Source organism: Podarcis liolepis (genome assembly GCF_965112155.1).
Source record: "Podarcis liolepis genome assembly, chromosome: 14".
NCBI lineage: Eukaryota > Metazoa > Chordata > Lepidosauria > Squamata > Lacertidae > Podarcis > Podarcis liolepis.
In genome coordinates, this window is record NC_139569.1 from 40,545,065 (window position 1) to 40,558,109 (window position 13,045).

Sequence of the window (13,045 nt, forward strand, 5' to 3'; positions counted from 1 at the left end):
TTTTCACCGCTTCTGCGCATGCACGTGACGTCATTTTGAGCGTCTGCGCATGCGCGAGCGGCGAAACCCAGGAGTAACGCACTCCGTTACTTCCGGGTTGCCGCGGAGCGCAACTCGAACGCGCTCAACATGAAGCATATTCAACCCGAGGTATGACTGTACTGCTGTTTATCACTGTATGAAATCCATCTATTGCTTTTACATTTCTTCTGTTTTAATGTTTTACCTTTTTTAAATGCAAGCCATTTTGCCTCAGCACAAAGCAGCAAATGAATAATGAAGTAAACTAGACCCTTTCAAGTCCATCGCCAGAGATACTTTTATGGGCAGAGATCCTGATAAAGTTATTCTTGGATCACAGGCCTTTGACAGTGCAATCCTATACATATATCTACACAGAAGGAAGCACCGCTGGAAATAGGTAAGGATTGCAATCTGAGCAACTTGACTTGTTGTACAAAGTGCTTTGAGATTTACTTTGCCGGCCGTTACTTCCAGGATGTAAAGCTGTATGTAGAAAAAGATTTTGCCAAAACCACAACAAGCTGGTTGGATGCTTTTAACTCTTAAGATAATTCTGCCCCCAGGTTTACACATCGAAATTAGACTGCAAGGTTTTTTTTGTTTGTTGTTCTTATGAAAGGGAACAAACTGTTTTAAAATACTTTACTTAGAGGGAAACAAATCCCACGTTTTATAGGGGAAATGAAGGCACTGTTTTACTGTAGAATGCCTTGCTGTGATGGGGCATACTCATACAATGTGTATTTTATTTTTCAAAACAGCAACAAGCACCCCATAACAAGTAGAGAGAAGCAAAACAGAACAAATGGTGGTGGTAAAGTGTACCTTAGCCATGTAAGCAAATAACCAAGAAGTAAGATCCTTCAAATGGAACTAAGTATTCCCATTCTTGTTCTAAATTAGGATCTAAGCCAGGGGTCGGCAAGGTTTACCGGCCATGGGCTGGATCACTCCCACGGAGATCATCTGTGGGCTGGACTGGCGCAGCGCGATGCCAGAAATCGCGTCTGCGCATGTCCGCGGTGCCAGAAATTGCTTCTGTGCCAGCCCAGAAGCCAAAAATCACACCTGCACAGAAGCGATTTTCAGGGTCTGGACATGCACAGACGCGATTTCCAGTATCTGTGCATGCGCAGGCGCAATTTCCGGCACCGCTTGGCGAGTCCCCGCACTGCGCTGCGCCGGTTTAGTGCAGTGTGCGGGGGACTCGCCGAGCGGGCGGCTCAGTTCAGGGGTGGCTTGTGGGCTGGGAAAACAGTCTTCATGGGCCGCATCCGACCCATGGGCCGCACGTTGCCGACCCCTGATCTAGGCTTTCAGCTTGAATCTGAAAGGAGCAGTAGGAGCAGGATACAGTATAATGTTGTTGTTGTTGGCATCTGTCGGTCTCAGAAGACAATGGGGTGTGCAAGTCAAACTGCTGTGTTGGCAGCACTGAAGTGATCTTCCCAGGATGCAAGCCTGGGCAATGTGTTGAGGTCCTGGGCTGCCCAGACAACCAGACCCCCCTCTCAGCCTCACTGATGTGGTCCAAAGGAAAGCAGAGCAATATGTTTGGTACTATCTTGGCTGCAGGAGTTGCCGGAAGGAGGCATACAAGGCTCCATCCAACTGTCATAGGCACTCTACTCTGGATTTGTGTAGGGTTAGCTCCGTAGTCTTTTTCTTCTCCCAGATATATCCCTCAAGCTGCAAGGGTTTAGGACCAGAGTTTTCTTTCTCCTAGATGGGCTACCTTCCCAGGTTGACAAGTTCTTTCTGCCCTTCCCTTCCCTCTAGAGCATGGGCAGAAGCCGCCTTCTTGACGGTTGGACCCACTTGTCTGTTCAATCTGCTGGAGCCTGTCTTTGCATGCAGGGGAAGTCCCTAACTCACCAAGGGTTTGAGACCCATTGGCTATCCTTACCTGGTTTAGCCTGCCAATCAAAGCCATTTCTGGGGTGTGGCCGCTGTCGCATGCTCACAGCTTCTAGCAGCCACAGGTGGGAGCTGAGTGTAGGGTGAGGACCAAAGGTGGATAAATTATTCTGGAAGGAGCATAATATGTCCTCCACCAGAGGTACCACCCCTTCCCTAATATCCATAATGAGTTCCATGGATACAGGATGGGTGCAATAATAAAAATTACTAACTGCAAATTTTAATATTACACAGAAACATGAGCAAGGCATCTCAACTATCTTTTGTTACTACAAGGTACCGTTGCCTCCAGTTAGCAAGTCCAGCAAATAATTTAACTACGTTAAAGAAATTTTTTTAAACAAAATATTAATTCTGTTTCTACAAAGGAAAATAAGATAATATATAGTTTGCTTAACAAGTTTGTTAAACAGAAAAGGAACTGAACTAAAATATTTTTTGAAATCTTTACAAAGGTTCCCTTTCGACCAGTTATTTCAGTTCCCATAACAATATGCAGTAATGTATAATTTAAATACACTGGGAAAAGACAGAAATCTCTTTGTTTTGTGTACTTCAGCATTCCAAAACCAAGCTGAGGGTTATACAAACAATAAATTCTAATTTTTATTTCCCTATTTCTTCCTTGCAACTAAACAAGAATCTGTAACCAAGTTTTGTCTTGTACCAATGAAAACAACAGGCTTACTCTATGACCCATTTTTGTTGGCTTTATCGCACAGAATCAGAGTCACGCCACATCCTAAGAGAGATTTTGTTCGACTAACATCTGCAAACGCTATATGGGATAACATTTCCCTTGGACTTTTCACACTGAAAAGTCTTTCCAGCAAGAATAAGGTGTCCAAGAAGCGGAAGTAGGGGGGAAAGGGGACGAAAATAACTGAATCTAAACTGTATTCTGTTGGAGCAGATATTAATAAATACAGCCACACACCCCAATCTAGAACCCACTTCAATCCATGATAATCAGAAATGTTCCTGTTCCCTTACAAGCAGCTCTGCCCTGTCTTCCTTGCTGTCCCCTATGACTCCCAGAAGACACCTGTGGTGCAATTTTCAAATCCCTAGGAAAACCTCACCCTAGTTTATCACTTAAGCCTGTAGTCCTCACCCTGAAACAAAACTAAGTACCTAAGTGCATTTGCCGTCACCTGTTGCTCTTCCCTTATATTCCTTCCCTCTCTGTTGACATTTAAAATGGTCAACTCTCTGGGTTTGTTTGTTCTTTGCTTATGTTACTCCAAGAGCACCATGCATAGTAATATTGGTGAAATAATAAATATGGAGTGAGCATTGCTCTAATGTTCCTGGGAAATTCCTCTCTTGCTCCTGCTGCTGCCATGCCCTAAGCAAACTAGAGTCTGGCTTGCCATGCTGTCTGAACTTCATGTTGTGATTTGTTTCCTCCACACAAACCACAAGCAGTAAGCTAAGAACAAACCTTGTTTGCCACTCATGGTTGGGGGGGAAACAAACCACAAGCCCAGGTTCAGACAACGTGATAAGCCAAACCCCGGTGCATGGTGCAGCAGGAGTGTGAACTTTGGGGCATGGTGCACTAGTTTAATGTCATTCGCATTAAACTGTAGATATTTTTTTTAACCATGTGACATGGAAACCAGGCCATTAACATGAAAGGGGGGGGGAGAGATCTAGGCTTTAAATACAGACGCAGCCAACATTCTAAAAATGTTCCATGTGCACAGCAAAATGTGGTTGGCTCATTTAATAATAGGCAGAAATACTAAGACTATATGCCAAGCAAATAAGAGTAGATTAAATTCACTTCCTAAATCAAAAGTTACCTCCCCCGCCAAATGATCAAAATCAAAATAGCCTCTATTTATTTCAAAGAAGAGAATTTAGAACACATGCTAAATATCTTACAGAACAAGCCGGTCTCGTTTCCCGACCTCCTTTGGTTTTCTGAGGCATGCAAGTTGCTTTGATCACATATCTCCCATGTCAGAACCAGAATTTTTTTGCCCCATTGGCACTGCCCTTTAAAGTAGTTGAAGAACATTAAGTTGCATGCATCGATTTAGTTTGTTCCTGCTGCAAGGATTGGGATGGGAACATATCTCAGTGTTGCTTCACCTGTTGCACAGTTATCTTCCTTAATCCTCTCAGTGACAAAATCTGTGGGAAATGTGTGGGTAGCTTGAAACATACAACAACTATCCACATGTTTGTTTGTTTGTTTTTGTGTGCTGCTAAGTTACAGCCAATCGTGGCTTCCCAATGTGTGTGCAAGGAAAACATGAATGTGGATAGATCTGCATGTAGGCATATTGTAACATGTGAAGCAACTATGAAACAGATTTGGACTTTACCCAAAGCCAACCTACTCAGTGTCATGTATGAGGAGAGGTTTCAAACTGGGTATCCTTTGTCCAAACCCAACAGGCTATTCATTTGCCTCTGATGTTCTTTTGGTGGGAAATGTTTTAGGGCCAAGTGACTCGGAGCAGTGGTCAGCAACTACACAGGCCAGAGAGCCAATCTAGAACAAGCACACTCACATCTTGGTCAGCAACTACACAGGCCAGAGAGCCAATCTAGAACAAGCACACTCACATCTTCCTCCAGCTAAAAGGTCCAGATTATTATGTACCACGGAGCTATCACGGAAGGAAGAGGCTATCTGACACGCAAGTAAGTGGTAAGCCGAATGATGATTTCTCAGGAGCCAAAGTTCATTTGAAAACTACCAGTTGTCCACTGCTGACCTAGAGGGCTGCATGCAATTAATTCGATCCTGTATTTTTAATCACCAAGCCATTATCAGTATATTGCCTTGACTAATCAGATAACATTTCAGTTCCATTTGCTCCAGTTCGTTTTAAAAAGGTCACAACACAATCAACCCTTTTACTCCACAAAGATTCCAAAAGAAGGTCCACTTGAAGTTATACAAAATGTAAAATATTTCCACGTCTATTGCCTATTATCCTTTACATAAATGGAAACATTCGCTGACCATCACCACCACCTCCAATCTGGCATGCACTCACCGTCTTGTGTGTTCTGGCTGAGGATCTGAGTGCGTAGCTCTTTGGAGCTAATTCCCAGGTTTTTCCCAATTTCCTCTATGCTGTAAGGCTCAGGGTGAAACACCTCCTCAACCACAGCCAGCATTTCCTCTAAGCTTAGTTTCAGCTTGACCTGCACTTCCTGGAGCTTTGCCATCGCTTTCCAATCTAGGCCTCTGGATTTTGCTAGAAGCTGCAACAACAAACAATGCATAGACATCTTAGCAGTTTGAAGTTAATACAAAACATTTCCTCAAAAACCCTTACAAGCTATTTTTTCTTTAAGAGAAAACTCTTTGAAAAGCACAAAGAACAGCATAATTTTTAACATGATATTGGCAGCAAGATTAATTTAAAGAATTGGAAAATATAGCAGACTCTTCCCACTTAAGGGGATAAGTACGTTAAACCATAACACCTTGCAAAATGTAACAAAGTCACTTTATATATCAAGGGGAAAGATTAAATGTGAAGAAAGCCCCATTGTTCAGCCCAGACACTGAGGTCCAGTTCCGAGGGTCTTCTGGCGGCTCTCTCAAGTGAAGTGATGTTACAGGGAACCAGACTAAAAGGCAAAGAAGCTCTTTGCACAGTGCTGAAAAGGAGTTACTGTTGGTGTCAGATGGGCCTCTACATCACAGGAACCAGCACTGACAATACCTCAACTCTCATTGCCAACCTGAATACTTCAGAGGGAGAGGACACTCATAAAAGGACTCCTCTGCTTATCCGAAGGGAGGCATATACAGTGGTACCTTGGGTTACAGATGCTTCAGGTTACAGACACTTCAGGTTACACTCCGCTAACCCAGAAATAGTACCTTGGGTTAAGAACTTTGCTTCAGGATAAGAACAGAAATTGTGTGGTGGCGGCGCAGTGGCAGCAGGAGGCCCCATTAGCTAAAGTGGTACCGCAGGTCAAGAACAGTTTCAGGTTAAGAACGGACCTGCGGAACGAATTAAGTTCTTAACCCGAGGTACCACTGTACAGGAAATGTTTTCCTTTTACATACTGAGATCCGAAGCTGTGCACATATACAAAAAGTGACTTTTATAAAGCCACATAATCACCATGTCCTGGAGATTTTCTGGCACATAAAGCTTAAAAACAGCCAGAAGTTCTGCTTAAAACAAACTTGGTTTGATTCTTAGGCTGTCCATATGGAAACTAAACCAGGAAGGGGTATGGTGTGAACTTACCACAAGATAAGTGAAACAGCCACTTCCAGAATGATGGGTTTTAGGGGCAACAGAAACACCCAGACTACACTCTCTAGGGCAGTGTTTCCCAACCTTGGGCCTCCAGCTGTTTTTGGACTACAACTCCCGTCATCCCTAGCTAGCAAGACCAGTGGTCAGGGATGATGGGAATTGTAGTTCAAAAACAGCTGGAGGCCCAAGGTTGGGAAACACTGCTCTAGGGCACAGTCCACCAAGAACAACTCCTCTTCAAAAGCCACTAGAATTAATTGGGACATTGAGAAGAACCGCAGAGCAGGAGATCTTCCCTTTGGATTGAGCCCCATGTTAAGTAGTGGGAGGGAAGTGTTGCGTGTGATTTTCTGCCTCATGCACCAAAATGTCTTGGGCCAATCTTGTGGTGATCTGTGGTTAGTCTTCGACATTTAATTGCCATTATAGTGGACCAGTCACCATAAAGAGCCCTGATGTTCAGTACAGACCACTCCCTCAAAGACACATAAACTGGTATTCAAACAGCTGCTCATATATACAGAACTGAACACGACTGGCTATTCCTGGAAAGAGTATTTCTGCATTAGTTAACTTTGATCTCGTTCTGACAGCTGAGCCTCATCTTTCCCAAGTGTTCAACTTTGTTGCACGAAAGTAATCTGACAAGACTGAAAAACATTTTTGCGGAATCATGGGTACTTCTGGTCACCCAAAGATGTGTGGGGTGTAAATTTCTGCTCTGCTTTTGAGAAAAGTTCAGCTGAATTCCTTCAGTTTTTTCATTACTCCTCCAACATAAAAAGTGGGGAGAGGAAAGCACTCTGAAAAGAGAGATGAAAGGTCTGATGACCACATCACTGGGGTGTATTTTCACTGAAAATTCTACAGCCCAGGATATGTGAACTAATGTGTGTGGCTCTGAGCATGTGCACCACTGTGGAAAATCATAACAAGACCTCATGCACCAAGGGGGAGGGAATCACAGCTCGGTGACAGATCACATTCTTTGCACATATAAGGTTGCAGGTTCATCCAGCCCAAGTGATCAGGTGATGGGAAAGGCACCCTGCCCCCCTGCCACCTGAAACCTTGGAGAGCAGCCCTGGAGATCAGATGACATCAGGCTAGATAGACTGGTGGTCTGATGCAGAATAAAGATGTTTCATATGTTCATCTAAGATTCAGAAGAATTCCATGTACAGAGGGAGGCATCATTCCCAGACAGATTTTTAGCCATAACACCCTCCTTTTGTAGAAAATGCGCAGCACTTAAATCAATCCCTTCAATTTTCTTAAAATGTAAATTTATGCAGATGCAGCAAATGAATAGGTCTTGTGCTTGTGCCCTTTTTGCACAATTTTGGGTATAGCAACTAAAATATAGGGGGGATCAAATATTTAGAACATTTTAAGGCAGCAGGCGTACAAAGGCCAATATTGACATAACAGAGACAGAAAGAAGTATTTGTGGAGGGAGGAAATATCATCTTAGCCTAGGGGTGAATATTCAACAATGAGGAAATTTTAATGCACTCTGGGCATGTTCAGAGGAACCCTTTTCAGTATTTTCATATTCCTGGACCAGTTCCTAGCACTGAAAACATATTATTGAGCTAACCCCTACAGAGTCTTGGCTTAAATGAAGCCCCACAATAGAAATGATACATATTACTAAAGAAACTATTGTTTGTTGTCCAAAATTAATGTTAGTGAATATTTTTGATAATAGCAATGTAAATATATTGTCAAAAGTATTCGTCTTATATATGATCTTGGCAGTGCAAATAGTAATTGCAACTCAGTGGAAAAGAGTCCAAAATCTTACACTTGACGCTTGGTACCATTCATTGGAATACAGCTATAATGGAGAAAATCACGTGTAATTTGGGATTTTGACAAGGACTAGAACCTCCAGACACTTTTTATATGATCTGACATTCCTTCATAACATAAAAACGGAACCATCATTTTCAAGACAACCCTGTTCTGATAAAATTAATAGTCTTCACTTGGACTTTGTTATTTTATGTGCAACTACTCATTCTATGTGCCTATTTTATAGGTTTTTTTCTTCATTTTTAAATTTTTGTTGTTGTTATTCTTCATATACATTATAAAATGAAATAATGATAAAAACTTTACCTCCCCCCCCAAAAAAAATGAATCCCCATAGATTTCCAGACCCACTCCCCTTGCTCATCTTACAGCACTCTCTCTACACCTGTGCAAAAGCAGAGGGCATTTTGCCAGCACACCACACCACTGAGGAGATAAAAATATAAATGATATAAGGATTCCAATAATGAGAAATGACATAAACATACATATGGTGAAGGGGTCATTATCAGGGCTTAGTTTCTAATCTGGGGAAGGAAAGAAAAAAACTAGGCCTCAAGCCTGCCTTGAAGACCATCTGGCCTAGATTTCAGATGTATGGGGGTTAATTGTGGTTATTCAGTGGCAATGAAAGACTGTAGATGGTCAAAGGCATTTACTGGCACTGAAAGCAAGATGTGGAGTGAAGTCTTGGTGAGCCCTGGGTCATATTAAATTCTGGCTGTGGTCCAGCGCTTGCTAGACTGGAGCAGTGATTGTGGTTACTTTCCCTGAAGACAAGGGTGCAAAAATATTGTCAGTGATGAAACCTTTCATTGCAAATGTCCTGAGGGGTCCTTTATTTGTTTGTTTCAGGTTTTTTAATTATGACTTTATCTTAAGAAGAAACATATTCTCAACCCCAACTGTGTCTAAATGAAGGAGCTTTTTTTTGTCAGGGCAAATTTTAATAGGAGGTTCGAGTCTTTTTCAAGCGAAGAATGCGGTCTGCTCCCAGTCCTAGATTACATTGATAAAAGTGCATTCAGATCCACTCTAAAGTAGCCCAATTGGGCTGTCACACTTCATATATTCAATCGTATGGCATTATGACATTTGCAAGCTGCCAGTGCAGCCTAGTTGAGAACAAGGAAGCCATGAAGAAATGAATATAAAAGTGTCAGATGTCCTTCCTTAACATGGGGAGTGAAAAGAGAAATCACCCCTATAATTTCAACAAAAAAGGTTGGAGGTTTCTAAAATCACATTCTAGCATCCTCTGGGTGCTTCCGGGGTGACAGTGATGCCCAACAGACCTAGTCAATGCCCTGCATGAACTGAATATGTGCCCTAAAAAGCTCTCGAGAATCCTCTTCAATGCACAAGACCGTGTAGGAAGGATTTTATTTGGGGGGGGGGTACTGAAGGCGACCACCCTGTGCCTGCTTCTGCTCTACTTTCCACTCTCCTCAGGATCTGCAATCTAAGCATGTAACACCAATTCTGCCACTACTGCAGTGGGTACCAATTAGTTTACTGGCTCAATTCCTAGGGCTGGTTTTTAGCCTATAAAGACTTATGTACCTCAAGAAGACCCCAGTATTTCAAGGACTTCTCCCTACCTGGATCTACCTACACACACGTAACCATATTTGCAGTTTTGGGCTCTACACTCCACAGCCAATAAAATAAACAGTGGAAGGAACAACAACCACACTTAGGTGAATGAAGTTTTTGGGAGAGGCCATGTTGTGGTTGCATCTAGCATTCATTTCACTAGGAGAATGAGTCCTTGTACTGGAAATCTCTTAATAAAACTATACATTTGAGAGAGAAAATTACTGAGAAGGAAACTTCTGTTAAAGGTGTTGCTTTCCTCCTATTGCTTTTTTCAATTTTAGCTTGCCTTTTTTCCTGTTTTAATCCCCTTCATGTAGGTGTTGTTTTTTATGAACTACTTTTGGTGCCATCTAGTGTACTTTGTAAGGTTTATAGTTCTTATCACATGGGTCTGCTACTATTTAAATCAGAGTCATTTTCAGACATTATAGTGAACACATATTTAGGCATTAATTCATGCCAAAGCATTAAAGGGACCTTGTTTTTACTCATCTTGTCAGTGAGACTAAAAACAATTCCTTTGTGCATCCCAGTGACAGCGATTATATTTCTCTAACATCTGTTGGTTTTTCTAGGGACCCAAGACAGCACTTCCTTGCCAAACATTTTAAAGAGTTTAGCATTCTATTAAAATTGTCCCTCTCAAGCATATGCAGAGGCAATGAAGGGCTGTTTTTAAAGTGATGTGTTTCGGGGGTTTTTAATGTAGCGTCAATGTTTCTGAATATCTCTAGTGATCTTAATTTCAAATTGAAGAGCAGCTAAGTTGACAGCCAATGTGGTAAAAGGGGGTTAGAATCCTGAATGGAAATCTGGGCTCATATCCCCAGTGCTGGAGCTCATTACGTGACTTGGGGTAGTCACAGTCTCTTAACCTCACAGAATTGCTTGAAAGAGAAAATTATGATTATAATATTTATTTATTTATTTAGTCTATTTCATGTACTAAGAAAAGTCTCAAAGCAATTTACAACTTGTTTAAAAAAGCACGCAATGCCAAATTTAAAATACATCACAAAATAAACTAAAAGATGAACGCGAACTAAGAGCTAACTGCCTGTGCATCTTCACCTGGCAACCAAAGGTGGACAGTGATGGCACCAGGCACAACATTCTAGGGAGTCTTCCACAGCTGGGGAGCCACCACTGAGAAGACCTGATGTTGTGTTGCCATCCTCAACATATGAAGAATGACTACACATGATGAACACAGGTTCCAGGTACTTTCATGTGCCAGGGCAAGAACCATATATGCTATCCTGAGCTCCTTTTAAGGGGGAGAAAACCCACTATGTATAATAATAAATTATAGTTACAGCAATGTCCTCACAATGCAGAATCCTAAACTTTGTAACTTAAAGGAACCACAGAAGCCAACACAAATGTTGTGCCAGTCATCTCCCGTAGAAGGCTGTAAACGGACAGGTTTCCTAGGAAAACTAGACAGACCCAACCAGCGGAACATCTGGTCTAATGACTCTTGACTTCAGCTTTGGAAGTCACCAGTTTGCTCCCCATAAACTGTGGGCAGCATTGCTATTTCCAATTGTAATGCATTCCACTAAAAGCTAAAATAGATCAGCGAAAGCCACATGTGATGTTATCTGTTGTTGGGCTACATCATTTTAGGCTGTATATGCGGGACTGAATGTTTGAATGCTCCACAAAAAATGTGCCTCACACATTAAAAAAAGAAGCTTAGCAAGCCTATAACTTTCTCTCTAACATGCTATTTAGGATGTGTGAGATGTACGTCGTGTGGAGGAGGCATTCAGATATTTGAATTCCTCCCCTGTCTCAAATGGTACAGCCCAGCAACTGGTGCATCACAAAGGGCTTCTAGTAGCTCTCATCAATAACCTTAAAGGAAGCTTGAGTGGGAAAATATGCACCCATATGAAATGGCAAAATATAACGTGGATTTTAAAAAGAAGTGGGGAAAAAATCTCTCTATTGCACTGCTGTCTAGAACAGTGAATCTAACACAAGGCATTTCCTGGCAGTTAATGATCTACAATCTCTTCCAACGAATTCTCAGCTGCCAAGATATGCTCTTCTTTTCTGGCTCTTCTCTTTGGTTAGCACAATCACGCTGCAGGCCGATTAAGAGAGAAGGAAGAGGGAATCAAAGGCCTAGGCTACATCAGTTTCGTAGATAAACTATTCTGGCTTCCCTAAAAGAATCCTGGGGATTGTAGTTTGGTGAGGTTGCTATAAATCAACTGTTAGACATCCTGCCCTTCTCCCCAGATTGAACTACTCTTATCTGCTGTAAAGGTGACCAGTTAACAAACTAGGATATCAAACCAAGATTCGATCCCAGTTTGTTTTAACCAATCATAATGTTATGGGAACAAGGCTTGTTCTCATTCTTCTTGGAGAGCACAAGGAGTTTGAAAGATTTAACTTTAGAATTAAACCACATTTACCCATGATACCTGAACTGAGCAAAGTGGGATTTGCTCTAAACAATGGCTTAGTGTTATGCCTGAACTTGACCACAGACACGTAAGTTGATTCTCAAGGAGCAAAGTCTCTGAAGGTCACCTTGTCATTAAGTAAGTTTATAACTTGCTGACTCACTCAACAATCAACTGAGTGTATAAGTTTTATTTATTTATTTATTTTTAAATTTGTATACCGCCTTTCATCACAGGAAAATGTGTTTGTGGGGTGTGTGTGTTGGTAACCAATTATCTGAGTATGGCTTGCTGTAACTTGTGTATGTGGTAAAGTGGTTGCTTTGGATGAAATAATTTGAATGGAATAATTTGAATCCAAGCTTGAGGAGAGTGCTACTTTCTACAGCTTATCAGGTGCATAAAATCCAATCTTCAATAAGATACAAATAAATGGAATGCTATTTCATGAATTTAAATGTATGGATTTCCATTTCCTTTCCTTGTTTTAAGAATGAATACATTGCTATTAAAGCATTTTGTTTTATATTCCTGGGATTAATTAGATTGCGCTCTCTCATTAAGTGAGATCAGCTTTGACAAAGATAATTTATTTTGCCCTTCCTGGGCAGACTCCTTTTTAGTGCTATGCTACCCAAATGGAAACACACACATTAAGGGCTAAATTCCATCCCTCTCTTCCATCCGTCATGTATATATGGCCTGAATCCAGACCCTGGAGAGATAAACATGCCCTTTGAGGCAGCACCTGACCTGGTGTTAAAATAAAGCAACAACTGGTAGAGTGGAAAGAGTTGCAGCCAGCACATATTTGGATGATGGTTTCATTAGGGTTTGATGAAAGCCATGCAGTACCTTTGCAGCCAGACGACACTCCATCACCCTAATATTAAAATGAGAAGTCGCTGCCTTGTTCATTTCAACGCAACTGTTGGCAATAAGGAAAGCTACTCCCTCTGGAAGCCTCACATCAGTAGCCCTAAGGGGATTGAACTGTATCAGCTTGGCCTATGGAAA

The 13,045-nt window shown here is 41.7% G+C and overlaps 2 protein-coding genes across 4 annotated transcripts in view; one reads left to right on the plus strand and one right to left on the minus strand.

The window, feature by feature from the left end:
• LOC310693470 (NAD(P) transhydrogenase, mitochondrial-like) overlaps window positions 1-13,045 on the plus strand; it is a 963,907-nt gene that overhangs the window by 227,369 nt on the left and 723,493 nt on the right. The gene's annotated exons all lie outside the window — the stretch shown is intronic.
• Window positions 1-13,045, minus strand: part of GALK2 (galactokinase 2) — a 65,688-nt gene that overhangs the window by 15,772 nt on the left and 36,871 nt on the right. For all 3 annotated transcript variants that reach the window (XR_014519242.1, XM_083475891.1, XM_083475892.1), the window contains 2 exons: window positions 12,884-13,036; window positions 4,962-5,172 (listed from right to left, as the gene is read on the minus strand). Coding sequence is in view for 2 of the 3 variants with exons in the window: in XM_083475891.1 (XP_083332017.1) it covers window positions 4,962-5,172; window positions 12,884-13,036 (364 nt within the window). In the remaining variant the exon portion in view is untranslated. The remainder of the gene's footprint in view (window positions 1-4,961; window positions 5,173-12,883; window positions 13,037-13,045) is intronic.